This window comes from Rhincodon typus, chromosome 2, assembly GCF_021869965.1.
Source record: "Rhincodon typus isolate 14 chromosome 2, sRhiTyp1.1, whole genome shotgun sequence".
Taxonomy (NCBI): Eukaryota; Metazoa; Chordata; class Chondrichthyes; order Orectolobiformes; family Rhincodontidae; genus Rhincodon; species Rhincodon typus.
Window position 1 is genome coordinate 2,642,687 of NC_063333.1, and position 17,093 is coordinate 2,659,779.

Genomic DNA, 17,093 nt, shown 5'->3' on the forward strand with positions numbered 1-17,093 from the left:
TCACTTGCACATCTTTGGACAGTGGGAGGAAACTGGAGCACCCGGAGAAAACCCACATAGAAAGTCGCTTGAGGCTAGAATTGAACCCGGGTCCCTGGTGCTGTGAGGGAGAAGTGCTATCCACCGAGCCACTGTAAACCTTTTTTCCCTTATTAATCAAGAACCTCTCTATCTCTGTCTTAAAAAAACACTCAATGATTTGTCTTCCACAGCCCTCTGTGGCAGTGAGTCCACAGATTCACCACCCTCTCACTGAAGAAATTCCTCCTCATCTCAGTTCTAAAGGGTTGACCCTTCACTCTGAGGCTGTGCCCTCAGATTCCAGTCTCTTCTACTAGTGGAAACATCATCTCCACGTCCACTTTACCCACTGTCAGTATTCTGTAAGTTTCAATCAGATCCCACCTCATCCTTCTAAACTCCAGCGAGTACAGACCCAGGCTCCTCGACCGCTCCTCATATGACAAGCCTTTCATCCCCAGAATCATTCTTGTAAACCTCCCCTGGACTCCCTCCAACGCCAGCACATCCTTCCTTAGATACAGTGCGCAACCAGGCATGATCTGGAACAGCAGAGCAGGCTAGAGAGGGTGGATGGTGTAGTCTTGCTCCAGTACATTAACTCATGCATTGCCAGTCATGTAAACCAGTATCAATACAAAAGGCCATTGATTGATGTTGATTACTTGGGTTACTTCCCATTATGTCTATTGACCGTGAGTCAAGGAAGGAGTTATCAAGACCCAAAGCCTGGCCAAGGAACAGGGTTGTCACGGCGCTGAGAGAAAGGACAGGCACATTTACAAACAGATGTGTCCAGGCCGGGAGCCGATGCAAGGTCAGGGAATTGGACGCAGTAAGAAAGAGTTAGGGAGTAAGGCAGCACAGCGATCTCTCACAAGATCGCATTGAACAAAGACTGACTGGAGTGTGGAACACCCAGGAGGTTCCAATTCTAGATTGCTCTATTGGCCAAAAAAACCACATTCTGGAACGGTGTATTTTTTTTTAAGAAAGAGAATTTGGAAATCAGCCTTGCAGGAAACGGCACAAACTGATCAGGGGAGGAAGTGAGAGAGACCGACTGCAAACCCTCGATCCAGACCTTCAATGGGACAAGCACCTTCCTCAATGTCATATGATTAGACCTGTCTGACCCACAAAGAATCATCAAGGATGAACTGAGTGATCGGGCCTTTCCTCCGGTTCGTCCTTGCTTTCATTGCTGCCTTTCAGCCTCCCAAGACACACATGGTCAAGCGTGGGTCACTGGCTATGGACGAGGCCAAGTTGGATGAGGTCAGTGAGTGTAGGGAAAGGGGCTACCTGCTTACCCAGAAGATAGGCTCAGGCTCATTCTCCCGAGTTTATCTGGGAGTCCCAACCCAGGAGAAGATCTGCTGCAATTTCCGGTTGGCTGTTGGTCTCCAGCATAAGAAAGAGAAGACGGTAAGGTGTTTTTAAAAGTTATTTTATTGGATGTAAGTGTCATTGACTGCCCATCCCTTGTTACCCTGGAGAAGGTGGGGTGACCTGCTTCCTTGAACCGCTGCAGTCCACCTGCTGTGGGTTGACCCAAAATGCCATTAGGGAGGGAATTCCAGGATTTTGACCCAGCGACAGTGAAGGAACAGCAATATATTTTCAAGTCAGGATGGTGAGTGGCTTGGAGGGGAACTTGCAGGTGGCGGTGTCCCCAAATATCTGCTGCCCTTGTCCTTCCAGGTATTGGAGTCATGGGTTTGGAAGGTGCTGCCTAAGGAGATGAATATTTGAGGCTGTTATTGACTGGTCTGACAGACAACTCTCTGAAATGTTAGCACAAGCCTGAAGATATTAGAAAAGAGCATGTGGCAGGGTTAATGGGGCTGTCTCTGCCGCCGTGCCTGAGTCAATACCAGCTGCTCCATCCAGTTTTGTTCCATCAACTTTGCTTACAGGTTACTGAGTCTCTCGCTAGGCCTTTTCACAGGGTAGTTAAGAGTTGACTGCGTTGAATCTGGAGTCACATATAGGCCAGGCTAGGTGAGGATGGCAGATTTCATTCTATCAAAGGGTCAGTACTGAGGTGAGCCGCACTGTTGGAGGGTCAGTGCTGAGGGAGTGCTGCACTGTCGGAGGGTCAGTGCTGAGGGAGGGGGCACTGTCAGAGGGTCAGTGCTGAGGGAGCGCCGCACTGTCGGAGGGTCAGTGCTGAGGGAGGGGACACTGTCGGAGGGTCAGTGCTGAGGGAGTGCTGCAGTGCAGGACAGTCATCACCTCCAAAAGGGGTCATCTGATCATTTCCACATTGTTGTCTGTGGGATCTTTTTGATTCATTCACGGGGTTAGGGCGTCGCTGCCTAGGCAGCATTTATTGCCCATCGCTACAGTTAAGAGCTAACCATGTTGCTGTGGGTCTGGAGTCACGTGTAGGCCAGACCAGGTAAGGATGGCAGTTTCCCTCCCTAAAGGACATTAGTGAACCAAATGATTTTTTTTTAAAAAATCAACAATGAATTCAGGGTCATCATTAATTCCAGATTTGTATTGAATTCAAATTCCACTATTCTGCTGGGGCAGGATCTGACTGCAGGTCCCTAGAATATTATGTGGGTCTCTGGAGTAATAGTCTAGTCATAATACCAGTAGATCATTGCGAACCCTGTAATATACACATACCCCATGCTGTGCACTTACTGAGTGGCTGGCTTCCTTCGAACTTTCTATAGGTGGCCTTTTCTGGACATGTGACATTCTGGGCTTGTCCTGGGAGCAGAAGTAGGCCATTCAGCCCCTCGTGCTTTTTCATGGCTGGCCTGTTTGTGTTTTGAATTTCATAATCCTTTGATAATCCAATGACTCTCGGTTCCCCTGCCTAATGAGAATCTATCCACTCAAACAAAAGTAAACTATTGTGCACCACTGGAGATCGGAAATAAGAACAGAAAATGCTGGAGAAACACAGCAGGTCAGGCAGCATCTGTGGAGAGAGAAACAGAAGTTAATGTTTCTGGTCTAGGACTCGATCCATGTGTGTTGTAAAAAATAGCAGAAGGATATTATTCAATTGGAAAGAGTGCAGAAAAGATTTACAAGGATGTTGCCAGACTGGAATGTTTAGGTTATAAGGAGGGGCTGGATAGACTGAGACTTCTTACCGTGGAGCATAGGAGATTGAGGAGTGATCTTATAAAGATTTATAAAATCATGAGGGGCAGAGATAAGGTGAATAGCCAAGGTCTTTTCCCTAGAGTAGGGAAGTCCAAAACTAGAGGGCATAGGTTTAAGGTGCGAGGTGAAAACTTTAAAAGGGACCTGAGGTGCAACGTTTTCACGCAGAGGGTGGTATGGAATGAGCTGCAGGAGGAAGTGGTAGGTGTAAATACAGTGACAACATCTAAAAGATGTTTTGACAGGTACCTGGATAGGGAAAGTTTACAGGGATGTGGGCTAACTGTGGACAAATGGGACGAGTTTAGTTTGGGAAACTTGGTCAGCATGGACGAGTTGGGCCGAAGAGTCTGTTTCCATGCTGTTATGAAGCTCTGACCCGCCTCTACAGCATGCTGCAGCACTGAGTCGCAAAGTCACCCAACATACTGAGAAAAAAAATTGCTCTTCATCTCTTTTCTGAAAGGATAGGTCTGGACTGACCCATAAGAGGAAACATCTTCTCCACATCCACCTTATCAAGACCATTTAGGATTTTATACTCTTCAATCAGGTCACACCTTGCTCTTTGAAATTCCCAGTGGAAACAAGCCCAGTCTGTCCAACATTCCATCTTCAAGAAACCCACATCCTCTGGGTTTCATTATGGTAAACCATCTTTGATTCGCCTCCATGTAATTACATCCGTCCATGTGATAAAACTGCATACAGTTTTCGAGATGCAGTCTCACCAGTCTCCTGTCTTACTTAAGCATATTTATTTTCAATTGTAGTAAAAGATAGAATGCCTTCAGCCTTCTGGAGGTTGTGAAAGATTTTGGATGGTGGTGGGGAGAACTTTAACAAACTGTTAGTCTCACCTTGTTCTGCCCTGTTTCTGCAGGTCGCCATTAAAGTCATCCCGATCTCTCAGACACTGCAGCAGCAGTCTCGACGCTGTCTGTCCCGGGAAATCAACGCTCTGCAGAGCACCTACAAGCACCCGAATGTGGTAGGAACATGACCTGTCTCATGGTGGAGTTTCAGGCCTGTCTGCACCCAGTCCTGTGCCAGGCTCAGAAGGGTTTCTGCTGGGGTTCCACTCTGTCAGCTTCCATGCCCTGCAACAGACCCTCCACAGTCTCGTCAGCAGAGGTCCAACAAGCTGCCTTGTGTCCAGAGGATGGGAAAGGTGACATCTCAATGCAGAGTCTCCCTTGTCCCTTCTTGACGCAGCTGGGGGTCTCAAAGCTGGAGGGGAGTGACTCTCACTGGCAGGGCCACCTGGGTCGGGCTGAGAGAGGGGGCTGGATAAGGATCCTTCTCTCCCCACCACTATCCCACCACCCGCCTTGTGTGTGTAGGCTGTGCAATGCCCCCACAGTCAGTCAGCTCATGGGCAGTTAGTTCCTGTCCCCCACCGCACCCGGCCACACACAGTGGGAGTCCATGCTATCAGCTTGTTGCATTGGGTAGGTCAGGGTCTTGGTGAAATGAATAAAAGAGACTAACTCTCTCTCCTTTCTCATTTTCCCTCTCCTTCTCTCATTTTTCCCTCTCCTCTCACTCTCCTTTAATCCTCCATTTTTTCCTCCCTCTCTTTTCCACCATCTACCCCTCCTTCTCCCTCATCTTTCTATCTCCCCCTTTGGTCTCTCCCTCAACTCTCTCTCACACGCACACCTCTCTCTTCATCCCCTCACCCTCTATTTTTTTGACTCCCTCTCTCATCTACACCCTCTTTGCTTTCCATCTCCCTGCCTTGCTCCCCTCCCTCTCTCCCTGTTCCCCTCCTTCCTCCCTCTCTCTCTCCCCTCCTCCCTTTCCCTATGTCTCAGTCCCTCTCTCACTCTCTTCCTCTCTCCCGCCTTCCCTGCCTCTTCCCTTCCTCCCTCCACGTTCTCCCCCCACCCCCTCCCCCCCTTCTCCCCATACCTCGCCCTGCTCTTGCCCCTCCCCATGCTCTCCCCCCCCACCTGATGCTCCCTTCTCCCGTGTTCCCCCCACTCCAACTGTCTCTCCCTCACTCTCTCCCTCATCCCGCTCTCCCCCAACATCCTTCTCTCCCTCTCACCCTCAACGCACTCCACCCCCCACCCTGTCCACCCCCTCTCTCTCCTCTTCCCGCACTCTCCCCTGCCCCTTAACCTCACCCCCCGCCCCAGATCCAGCTGTACGAGACCTTCCGCTCTCCCAGCCGCCTTTACCTGGTGCTGGAGTTGGCGGTGAAGGGTGACCTGCTGGAGCACATTAATGGGCTGTCGGACCAGAAGTTGACCCTGGGCCTGCAGGAACGGGAGGCTGTTCGCCTCTTCACCGAGCTGGTGGGAGCAGTCTCACATTGTCACAGCAAGAAAATTGTGCACAGGTACCGAGGTATGGGGGGGTGGGGGGGGGGGGGGGGAGGGAGACAGAATTACCATCCAGCCCCATCATACCCCGACTACCGCCCAGCCCACAATATCCCCATTACTCCCATCGTACCCCATCCCACCCCATCAAAGACCTCCATCAGAGTTCTGCCCACACCCATCATCACTCATTCATCCACAACTCCCTCCCCTCCCCCGCTCACAGATTGACCCATGCTTCCCTATCACAAACCTACACAAAGTGTTTGATGGGACAGTGTGGAGGAGACTTTCCTCTGTATCTTGTTTCCTTAGTAAATCACATTGGCTAGGCCAGCATCACCATCCCTAATTGCCCCACAGGGCAGTTAAAAGTCAGCCACAATGCTGTGGGTCAGGAGTCACATGTAGGCCAGACCAGGTAAGGATGGCAGTTTCCTTCCCTAAAGGGCATGAGTGAACCAGGTGGGTTTTTCCTGACAATTGGCAATGGATTCACGGTCATCATTAGACTCCTAATTCCAGACTTTTACTGAATTCAAATTCTGCCATGGCAGGATTCAAACCCTGTTCCCCAGAACATTACCTGGGTCCAAACCAGCAATAATACGACTAAGCTGTTACCTTCTCATATATGTAACCCTGTGCTGTACCTTTCCTGGGAGTGTTTGGGAAAGTGTAGAGGTAGCTTTCCTCTTCAGGGTTTGAGTGTAGATTTGTAGCTCAGGTGCTGGTTGTAGATGTCAGTGTGTTCACCGAGCTGGGAGGCTTGATAGGAGATGTTTTGTCCACTTACTAGCTTTCCTCTGTTTCTACCCCTATGCTGTATCTGTCCTGGGAGAATTTTCCTGTTACATAAGATTCCTGAGATGCAGTGGTAGGGCTAATAAATTTGCTTTAGAAGCATGCATCATTGGGAGGACTTCATGCCTATCTAATATTTGCTGAAAAATGTCTTTCACAGAGATTTGAAGTGTGAAAATATTTTACTTGATGAAAGAGGATCCCTGAAGTTGACAGGTGAGAGAAAACAAATTGAAGATTAGATCTGATATTGATAATAAGATGTAGATACCTTTAAACTGTGAACACTTGATACAGTCACATTAGTCTGCAGGGAAACAATAGATATAGCTCCATAAATGCAACCTAAGTATGACTTAAGGTGGGCATTTTGCGTAAGGGATAGTGGAACATAATATTTACTTGAAATAGGTTCCATTTCTACGATTATGTCTAAGACCCTCCCAATTTTTCAGCAGCATAAAGCAGCCTCATAGCAAGTCCCACATGTACCCCAAACTCTCAGGAGGTTGTACGTTTTGTGATTTTAAACAGTCAAAGCCATATTTCTACACTTTCTGCAGCCATTAGGTCAAAGAAAATAAGAACTGGGAACAGAAGAGGGCCATTTGGACCATAAGCCAGCTCTGATTTAATAAAATCATTGGCTGATTTCGTTGTGGTCTCACCTCCATATTCTGGCCAACACACCATAACCCCTTGACATCCTTGTCGATCGAAAATCTATGGAACAGCCTTGAATTTAATTTTAAAGAAGCTATTTGAGGAAGAGAATTCTGAATGCTAAAAACCCACCAAGAAAATAAATTTCTCCAAATCTTCATCATAAATGGGAAGCCCCTTATTTCTAAAGGCTGTTCCTTAGTTTTAGATTCACCCAAGAGAGGAAACATACCTTTTATCCATTTAAGAGACATGGATGTCTCAGGCAGGCCAGTATTTAATGCCCGCCCCTAGTTGCCCCTTGAGAAGGTGGTGGTGAGCTGCATTCTTGAACTGCTGCAGTCCACCTGCTGTATGTTGACCCACAATGCCCTCAGGGGAGGGAGTTCCAGGATTTTGACCCAGCGACAGTGAAGGAACAGCAACATATTTCCAAGTCAGGATAGTGAGTGGCTTGGAGGGGAACTTGCAGGTGATGATGTTCCCATGCATCTGCTGCCCATGTCCTTCTAGATGGAAGTGGTCATGGGCTTGGAAGGGACAGTCTGAGGATCTTTGGTGAATTTTTGCAGAGCATCCTGTAGATAGTACACACTGCTGCTACTGAGCTTCGGTGGTGGAGGGAGTGAATGCTTGTGGATGTGGTGCCAATCAAGTGGGCTGCTTTGTTCTGGATGGGGTCAAGCTTCTTGAGTGTTGTTGGGGCTGCACCCATCCAGGCAAGTGGGGAGTATTCCATCATTCTGCTGTCTAGTGCTTTGTAGATGGTGGGCAGGCTTTGGGGAATAAGGAGGTGAGTTACAAGCGATTCCTCGATTCTGAGTTGCTCTTGTATCCAATGTATTTATATGGTGAGTCCCAGTGAATCCACATGATATTGAGAAACGGTTGGAGGCACTGGATACTGCAAACGCTATGGGCCCTGAGAGCATTCTAGCAATAGTACTGAAGACTTGTGCTCCAGAACTTGACGCTCCCCTGGCCAAGCTGTTCCAGTATAGTTACAACACTGGGATCTACCCGACAATGTGGAAAATGTACTGTACACACAAAGCAGGACAAATCCAACCCGGCTAGTTACCGCCCCATCGGTCTCCTCTCGATCATCAGTAAAGTGATGGAAGGTGTCAGTAACAGCGCTATCAAGCAGCACCTGCTCAGCAATAACCTGCTCAGTGACGCCCAGTTTGGGTTCCACCAGGGCCACTCAGCTCCTGACCTCATTACAGCCTTGGTTCAAACATGGTCAAAAGAGCTGAATTCCAGAGGTGAGGTGAGAGTGACAGCCCTTGATATCAATGCCACATTTGACAGAGTGTAACGTCAAAAAGCCCTAGCAAAACTGCAGTCAATGAGAATTCGGGGCAAAAGAAAGAAAAACTGACATTGGAGACAGCCCAAAGAAGGGTCTGTGTTACATTTGGGCTGTCTCCAATGTCAGGTTGGGTATATTGGATTTGTACTTGTTGGAATTGAGAAGAATGAGAGGAGATCTTAATTGAAACATGTGATATTTGTAAAGGCCTTGACAGGGGAGATGTGGAAAGGTTGTGGAACAGTCTAGGTCCAGAGGGCATCATCTCAGTTCAAGGGATTGCAGACAGAGATGAGGAGGAATTCCTTCTCTCAGAGGTTGGTGAATCTGTGGAATTCCCTACCACAGAGGGCTGTCAAAGTTGGGTCATTAAGTATAATCAAGGCTGAGATAGATCTTTCATCAGCAAAGGGAATCAAGGGTTATGAGGGAAGGGCAAGAAAGTGGAGTTGAGGATTATCAGATCAGCCACAATCTCATTCAATGACACAGCAGGCCTGATGAGCTGAATGGTTCAGTTCCTACAGCTAATGGTTTTACGGTTGATGTTATACCGAGCGCTAAGGATGATGGCTGCTTTGTTGGAGGTTATTGATGCCAACATCCCATAACTAAAGTACACAAACATCTACCCGTTGTGGTGAACACCGTATCTGTTGCTGCGGCAAAATAGCACTATGAAACAGCAAGACATTGTTCAGCCATGATCTCTTTCGAATGGGAGAGCAGACCCACTGAGCTGAATGGCCTGCTTCAGCTCCTACATCACGTGGTCTTGCTCAAACCTTTGAGAAACCTTCCCCTTCCAGAGTAACCTGTGGTAGTCTGGTCACACTTCACAACCAAAGAATGACCAGCTTAGGGCTTTAATGAGTCTGTACAATATACAGGCATACAATCTGATCAGGGTATTAACCTGCAACGTGTGCCTTGTTTCAGCACCAGGATTACACTCTATACAAGTAGCTCAGGACCTATGTGCGAGCTTACCGATACAGTCAATCATATAGTGTGTGCAATTGTAGGAATCCCACTGGATCCATTGCCCAGGGAAGGCAGGTTTGTGGTGGTCAGTCAGAGAGAGCCCCAGAGAGCTAGGGCCTGACGAAAGGAAGCTCATTTGATTCCGTTTATCAACCAATCAGCACTCTCTTTCATGCTGTAAAAATAATGGCATTTATATTCTTGCAAATTATCCTGCTGAATGCAAGGTGAAAAGCTTTGCTTGCTCAAAGAGGTGGGGTTTAAGCATTGTCTCAAAGAAGGAGGGAGAGGTGGAGGGGTTAGCTGAAATGTACAACCATCACTGGTGGAGCGATCAAAATCGAGGATAATCAAGAGACTAGAAATGCGAGGAACACAGAGATCTCAGAGTGCCGTGTTTGGGATACTGTATACAATTCTGGTCACCCCGTTATAGGGAGGATGTTATTAAAGGGTGCAAAAAAGAACGCTACTAAGACCAGAGGGTTTGAGTAATTAGGACAGGTGGAAATAGGCTGGGACTTTTTTTATCTGGAAGGACGGAGGCTGAGGGGTGACCTTATAGATGTTTATAACATCGTGAGGGACATAGATAAGGTGAATAGCAAGGTGTTTTCCCCAGGGTGGAAGAGTCAAAACAAGAGGGCATAAGTTTAAGGTGAGGGGGGGAAAGATTTAAAAGGGACCCGGAGGGCAACTTTTTCACACAGAGGGTGGTGCGTGCGTGGAATAAACTGCCAGAAGAAGTGGTGGAGGCTGGTACAGTGACAACGTTTAAAAGACATTTGGATAGGCACATGAATATGAAAGCTTTAAGGGATAAGGACTGTATGACTCTATGTTGTTAACAGGGATAAGGAAGGAATTTCACAGAATTGCAGTGCAGTAGGCCATTTGGTCCATTGTTTTCGTACCAGCACTTCGAATGAGCAATGCACTTAATGCCATTCTCCTGCATTCTCCCCATGACCCTGTACATTGTACCTTTTCAGATAACCATCTGAATGCCTTGGTTGAACTTTCATCTCAGACACCAATGCATTTCATCATTTTTAAGGGATACCTATTTACTTTCCTTTACACTAAACAGCAAAATCATCTTAGCACAGAAACAGCTCATTGACAGGTCATCAATGGGGATTAAGTTGAAAACTGTTACATTTGCAGGCTGGGATTCCCTTTGGTTGGTAAGCAGAGGGATGCAGGAAATGGGATGTGGGAAGTTTTGTGGTACAGTTCCATTTGGGTGAGAATGCAAGGTGTCTTAACAGGGCTAGCCCTGGTCAGGGCAATGTGTAGGAACAGATTAGGGAAGGGCTGTAGTCTTGTGATGAAGATGCCAATCAAGAATCACATCAAGAAGATCCCCAGCTCATGGTCTTTCAGAGAGTCCGGCCACCATAAAACTGCTTTCCTTTGGAACTGTGTGTTGTGTTTTCCATTAATGGGATCCCTACAACAGTTGATACCATCTCCCCCACCCCAGTTTTGCTTCTGTCCTTAACCATAGCACGGTTGTTGCTCCTCAGATTTTGGTTTGGCCACCAGATGCAGGAAGAATGGTTTGATGAGCACCTTCTGTGGCTCCATGCCATACATGGCCCCAGAGATCCTCCAAGGCCAGAAGTATAAGGGCGAACACGCGGACATCTGGAGCATGTAAGAGCGAGAAATAATCCTGACTTTATTCTTCCTTTATCTCTAACTTCCCACTGTCCCCGCTCTGTCATTTTTGTCTCGTTTATGGGATGCGGGTGGACATTTGTTGCATATCCTTGAACTGAGTGGCCCATTTCAGAAGACACCACTGTTGATCTGGAGTCACATGTAGGCCAGACCAAGTAAGGGCGGCAGATTTCCCTCTCTAAACGACAGCTGAGTTTTTACAACGATCAATGATAGTTTCACAATTGCTGTTTCTGAGATTAGCTTTCAATTTCAGATTTATTAATTGAGTTAAAACTTCACTAACAGGTCACATTTGAGAACCTAATGCATTATGAGCTCCCCGGATGCTCTAGCCCTCCCATAATGCTCTAGCCCGAGCCCCTGAATTTCTGGTCCAGAGATTTCACCACTAAGTCACCATCTCCACAAAGTGTAGAGATTCTGGTTTTCACTGCTCTCCTTACCCATGGAATCCCCTCTCCTCACAGCTGAAAATTCCCTTGACCCACACTGAAGTGTTTGCTACATTATTTCTGGTTCAGTTTATATATTTTTCTCTCTTTTGTCCTCCTGCCCTCCCCGCTCCCCAGGGGTGTCATCCTTTATGCCATGGTGACTGGAAAACTTCCATTTACTGAATTTCAGCCAAGTAAACTGCTGGAGGAGATTAAATATGGCATCCTCTACCATGAGCGATTGTCAACAGGTAACTATCTCCCTGCTTAAATCTCTTGATTATTTCTAAATGGACTGGTTGGTACCTAATGGCATTGTCCATTGGAGGTTCCAGCCATGTCGGTGAGCTCTCCCTCTCCACTACCATAACTTTGGGCAGAAGCACTGTTCATAAACTCTGGGGAAATTCCCAGCTGAAGCAGGGTTAGCAAGATGGGAATATTTGAACCAGGTCAGACAAGACATGATTGATTCCCCATTTTTAACCTTGCAGGTTCCCCTCCGTGCTATCTCCAACATGAGTAACTTTCCCCGATATTTCGATGGAAATTGCCTTTCAACTTGTCATGGTGTCATTATGACCTCCTAACAGTGGGGGCACTGCATGGCCTGTACTGGCAGAAAGCCATAATTCCAGATTAACCTTTTAAAATTTATTTGCTCACTGGATGTGGTTATAGCTGACCACGTCAACATTAACTGTCCATCCCTAATCGCCCCCGAGAAGTTGGAGGGAGGGATGATCTCAGTTGACCAAAGTAACTGAGGGCTTTTAAAGTAGACGTTGTAATGCTGTCAAAAAATAAAAAACGAAAGAACTGCGGATGCTGTAAATCAGGAACAAAAACAGAAAAGCTCAGCAAATCTGGCAGCACCTGTGAAGAAAAAAAATCAGAGTTAATATTTCGGGTCCGGTGACCCTTCCTCAGAGCCTGTGCTATTTTGCACTCTAAATCTGACGTTCTGAGGAAGGGTCACTGGACCCGAAACGCTAACTCTGATTTGTTCTTCACAGATACTGCCAGACCTGCTGAGCTTTTCCAGCCAGGTCTGTTGTTGAGACTGTAACACTCTCATCTGGACCCCCTCTTTGAGCCACTCTATCACTCACCACGTGAAGGGATCAAACTGGACACAGTGTCCCAGACAGAGCCCAAGCAGTGATCTAGGTCAATGTATTCCCATTTGTCCTGGTTGTTTCTGTCAATACATCCTATTTAGCTTTCTTATTTCACTGAACGAAAAGGATGCAGTGCTAACAAGTGATGTTAACATGACAGATCAACAGAGTTATTGAGATAACAAGGTGTAGAGCTGGATGAACACAGCAGGCCAAGCAGCATCAGAGGAGCAGGAAAGCTGACGTTTCAGGCCTAGACCCTTCTTCAGAAATGCTGTCGAGCAGTTTCAAGGCTGAAGAGATTACAAGAGTCGCAGTGGGAGAGAGATCCACTGAGGTTTTTCCGGAGGGAGGAGGGTAACTTCTTCAAGGTAGGCATCCTTAGAAGAGGCTTCGCAGTGGGGTTAAAATTGTTCTTCATTTCTTCATAAAATATTCATTTCTGAAGAAGGGTCTGGGCCCGAAACGTCAGCCTTCCTGCTCCTCTGATGCTGCTTGGCCTGCTGTGTTCATGCAGCTCTACACCTTGTTATCTCAGATTCTCCAGCATCTGCAGTTCCTACTATCACCTCAACAGAGTTATTGTTCACTGGAGCCTATAAAGTGTTTCATTTCTCAATTGATTGACGCAGCCTGCCAGGACCTGATCAGTAAGATGCTACAGTGGAAACCATCAGCCCGTCCCACACTCAGTGAGGTCCTCACCCATCCATGGATGCTGCCTACCGCGTCTATCCTCTTCCAGAAGGTCAGAATCTTCATGGCAGGTTCCTCAGACAAGAAGCAACGTAAAGAAACGACAGGCAAAGGTTTGCACGTTTACTTTCCAATCTTGATGTTGGACCACAGGTGGCTGCCCTCTTGTGCTCCAGTCAACAGGGAACATCCCTTCCCATCCACAAATTAGTGCCACATGGACCTTGTTCATCCAAACAGGGCAGATTGAGATCCAATGCGGAAGATGGCACTTCCTGCAGTGCAGCATCCACCCGGGGCCAGAGTGGCAGGCTTGATCATGGGTGCAGGCTGTATACCGTGACAGATATCAAAATCATGATGGTGCCAATTAAAAACAGAGGCTGCAGACCTGCTGACATCACTTAGCCTTGCTTTGCATGAGAAAGTCACCTGCTCCAACTTTTCTCTTGGGAGATGGCCCTGCCTGTGACAGAATGGCTCCCACATCACCTCCCCTGGTATGGAAACGCTCGGCATGTCTCAGACTGCCACCTGCCAAATTAAGGCAAAGCTTGCAAGCTCACTGTGTGAGATGGACTGTCTTTTTAACACACGGTACACAACACTTCAGAGTGTCAAGAATCACAGTGTTACCATGGCTCCCTGTGACAGAGGCCATTATTTGTTTTTAGCTGTGGTTTGGGACATTGCCCATCCCTAGTTGCCCATCAGAAGGCGGGGGTGAGCTGCCACCCCCACCTTGAACCGCTGCAGTCCTCTGCTATAGGTAGATACCCAATGTCCTTAGGGAGGTAATTCCAGAATTCTGACCCAATGACACAGTGACACCAAAGGAATGGTGATATATTTCCAAGTCAGGATGGAGGGAAACTTGCAGGGGGTGGTGTTCCCATGGATCTACTGCCCTTGTCGTTCTGGATGGAAGTGGTCATGGGTTTGGAAGGTGCAGTCTGAGGATCTTTGGTGAACTTCTGCCGTGCATCTTGTAGATAGTACACACTGCTGCTACTGAGCGTCGGTGGTGGAGGGAGTGGATGTTTTAAGCTGAACGGAAGGTGAGTGCTGATTTGCTTGTGTTCTGGAAAGTGCTTTTCTCTCTGTAGGAGGAAGCCACCCTGTGAAGAGAAACTCGAAGGGAAAGAAAGTTCTCATCATCTGCGACTCAGGCGTGAGCAAAGTGAAGCTCAAAATGGAGGCGACCAAGAGGCAGGCCAATCCCAGTCGCAGCTCACCTCAGGGACAGCCAGACAAGCGCACCATCCCCCCGGCCAGCGATGCTGACAAAACGGTCAAACTCTTCAGCCACGTGCCGAGACCGCCAGCTGCTGCCAAACCCGCGTGCAGCTATAACAGGCCTGTCTCTACGTCAATGCAGAACTCGGAGCTGGCGAGGAAACTGCGAGGCCTGCAAGATGGGGGTCCCTGCATGCGTCTCTCCAGGTCCAGCCAGCGTCTCACCCCAATGGCAGAGTCCCTGCCACGACAGCTGAAAGGATTCTAGGGCAGGAGCTTCTCTGGGCAGCATGGTCTTCCTCTTTCGGATTGACTTTTCATGGATCTACCGGCATTTACCAATTCTTGATCAATAAATAGCAAGTAATGGCAGCCAGTCCAGTGCCAATTCAAGGGTTCACTTCCACGTTTAGCCAGAATGTTAACCATCTCCGAGCTTAGTGCATCTCTGTCTGTAACTCTGAATGAGTGTACATTCTCCATTGCCTGTAGTGGTTAGGATGTGCCAGCTGTACAGTGGTAGGCAGTGTGAATAGAAACCTGTCAGTATTAGTAAGATTGCAAATAGCTTTATTTATCAGTGCTCAAGCATAAACCGTAACCACAATCACTTCATGCCGGATCGGAAAGTTTCAACTTAAAAAGTAACAGAACATTAACCGGTTATTTTCATTTTCACAGGGGGGTGTGGGAGTTGTTGGCTGGGCCAGCATTTCTTGCCCACCCCTGGTTTCCCTTGAGAAGGTGGTGGTGAGTTTCCTCCTCGAAAAGTTGCTGTCCATTCGGTGTAGATACACACATTTAGATGCTGTTTGGGAGAGAGGTCCCGATTTCTGACTCACTGACACTGGAGGAACAGCAGTATATTTCGAAGTCAGAAAGATGAGTGGCTTGGAGGCTACATGTGCAAGGGCTGGTGCTCTCATGTATCTACTGCCCTCATCCTTCTAGATGGTAGAGATCATGTTTGGAAAGTGTTGTCGATGGAACCTTGGTGAATTTCTGTATTGCACCTTGTAGATTGTACACACTGCTGTGACTGAGTGCCATAATCAAGTGGGCTGCTTTTCCTGGATGGCATTAAGCTTCTTGAGTGTTGTTGGAGCTTCACTCATCATGACAAACGGGGAGTATGCCATCACATGCCTGACCATTGCTTTGTAGATGGTGGATAGGCTTTGGAGAGTCAGGAGGTGAGTTATTCACTGCAGGATTCCTAGCCTCTGATCTGCTCTTGTAGCCACTGTGGCTGGTGCTGTTCAGTTTCTGGTTGATAGTAGCCCCCAGGATGTTGACGTTGGGGGGAATTCAGTGATGGTAATATTGAGACAGAAGCTCCTTCTGTAATATCTCTGGTTCAATTCTCTCTTGTTGGAGACTGTCATTTTAATGTCGAGCAGTGAGGGCTGTATTCACAAGACGTTTCTGAAGATACTTGTACAGAACACAAAGTCAGCACAAAGCATTTTCCAATCAGCTTTAGATATCAAATTTAAACCATATCTTCCATTTTATTTAGGGGGTTTGGGGAGGAAGAGTTAATCACTGAAGCAGAAAACCAGTTTGTGTGGGTTTCACAGTCAGAACATGCCCAGGTCCAGACCTCTTCATGCAACAGAAACTTCATGCAAATGTTACACTTTGTGACAGCTGCTTTCATATAGTCATTAAGTCAGAGGGCTTTCACAGCACTGAAAAATCCTTTCGGCCCATTGTTTCCATGCCTGGCAACAAACATTCACCTACTCTAGTCCCACTTTCCAGCACGTGGCTTGTAGCCTTGTATGCAGTGGCATTGCAAGTGGTCATCTAAATACTTCTTAAACATCTTATTGATGCTTTGGCATCCCTAGATGACTATAAAAAGTGTAGGCGCACACTCAAAAGGGAAATCAGAAGAGCAAAAAAGGAGGCACGAAATCGGTCTGGCAGATAAAGTTAAAGATAATCCCAAAGTTCTCTCGCTATGTTAAGAGTAAAAGGGTGGCTATGGTGAGACGAGGTCCCCTTAAAGATCAGCATGGTCGTCTACATGTGGAGCCACAGGAGATGGAGGAGATTTTTAATGAATATTTCTCCTCAGTGTTTACTGAGGAGAGAATCATGGATGCTAAGGAAATAAGGGAAACAAGTGGGGATGTTTGGACTACATACACATTACCAGAGAGGTGGTGTTTGCAGCCTTAAAGCTCATTAAGGTGGATAAATCCCCTGGGCCTGATGAAGTCCACCTCGGATGTTGTGGGAGGCTAGGGAAGAAATTGCAGAGGACCTTGCAGAGATTTTTGCTTCATCTTTAGCCACTGGTGAAGTTCCAGAAGACTGCAGGGTGGCTAATGTTGTTCTATTGTTTAAGAAAGGTAGCAAAGACAAGCCAGGGAACTACAGGCCAGTGAGCCTGACATCATGGTAGGCAAGTTATTGGAGCAGATACTAAGGGACAGGATCAACCAACATTTGGATAGTTAAGGTCTGGTTAGGGATGGTCAGCATGGATTTGTGCGCGGGAAGTCAAGTCTGACAAATCTTTTAGAGTTTTTTGAAGAGGTAACTAAGAGATAGATGAGGGCAGGGCAGTGGATGTTGTCTATATGGACTTTAATAAGGCCTTTGACAAGGTCCCACATGGCAGGCTAGTCATGAAGGTTAGGTCGCATGAGATCCAAAG

At 47.3% G+C, this 17,093-nt stretch overlaps 1 protein-coding gene across 1 annotated transcript in view; it reads left to right on the forward strand.

The window, feature by feature from the left end:
* Positions 1-14,693, forward strand: part of LOC109924970 (testis-specific serine/threonine-protein kinase 5-like) — a 29,103-nt gene extending 14,410 nt beyond the window's left edge. Inside the window, exons 3-10 of the mRNA XM_048617601.1 lie at positions 1,305-1,449; positions 4,037-4,144; positions 5,298-5,500; positions 6,448-6,503; positions 10,779-10,908; positions 11,508-11,623; positions 13,126-13,302; positions 14,296-14,693. Coding sequence (XP_048473558.1) covers positions 1,305-1,449; positions 4,037-4,144; positions 5,298-5,500; positions 6,448-6,503; positions 10,779-10,908; positions 11,508-11,623; positions 13,126-13,302; positions 14,296-14,693 — 1,333 coding nt within the window. The remainder of the gene's footprint in view (positions 1-1,304; positions 1,450-4,036; positions 4,145-5,297; positions 5,501-6,447; positions 6,504-10,778; positions 10,909-11,507; positions 11,624-13,125; positions 13,303-14,295) is intronic.
* Positions 14,694-17,093: the final 2,400 nt, after the last annotated feature.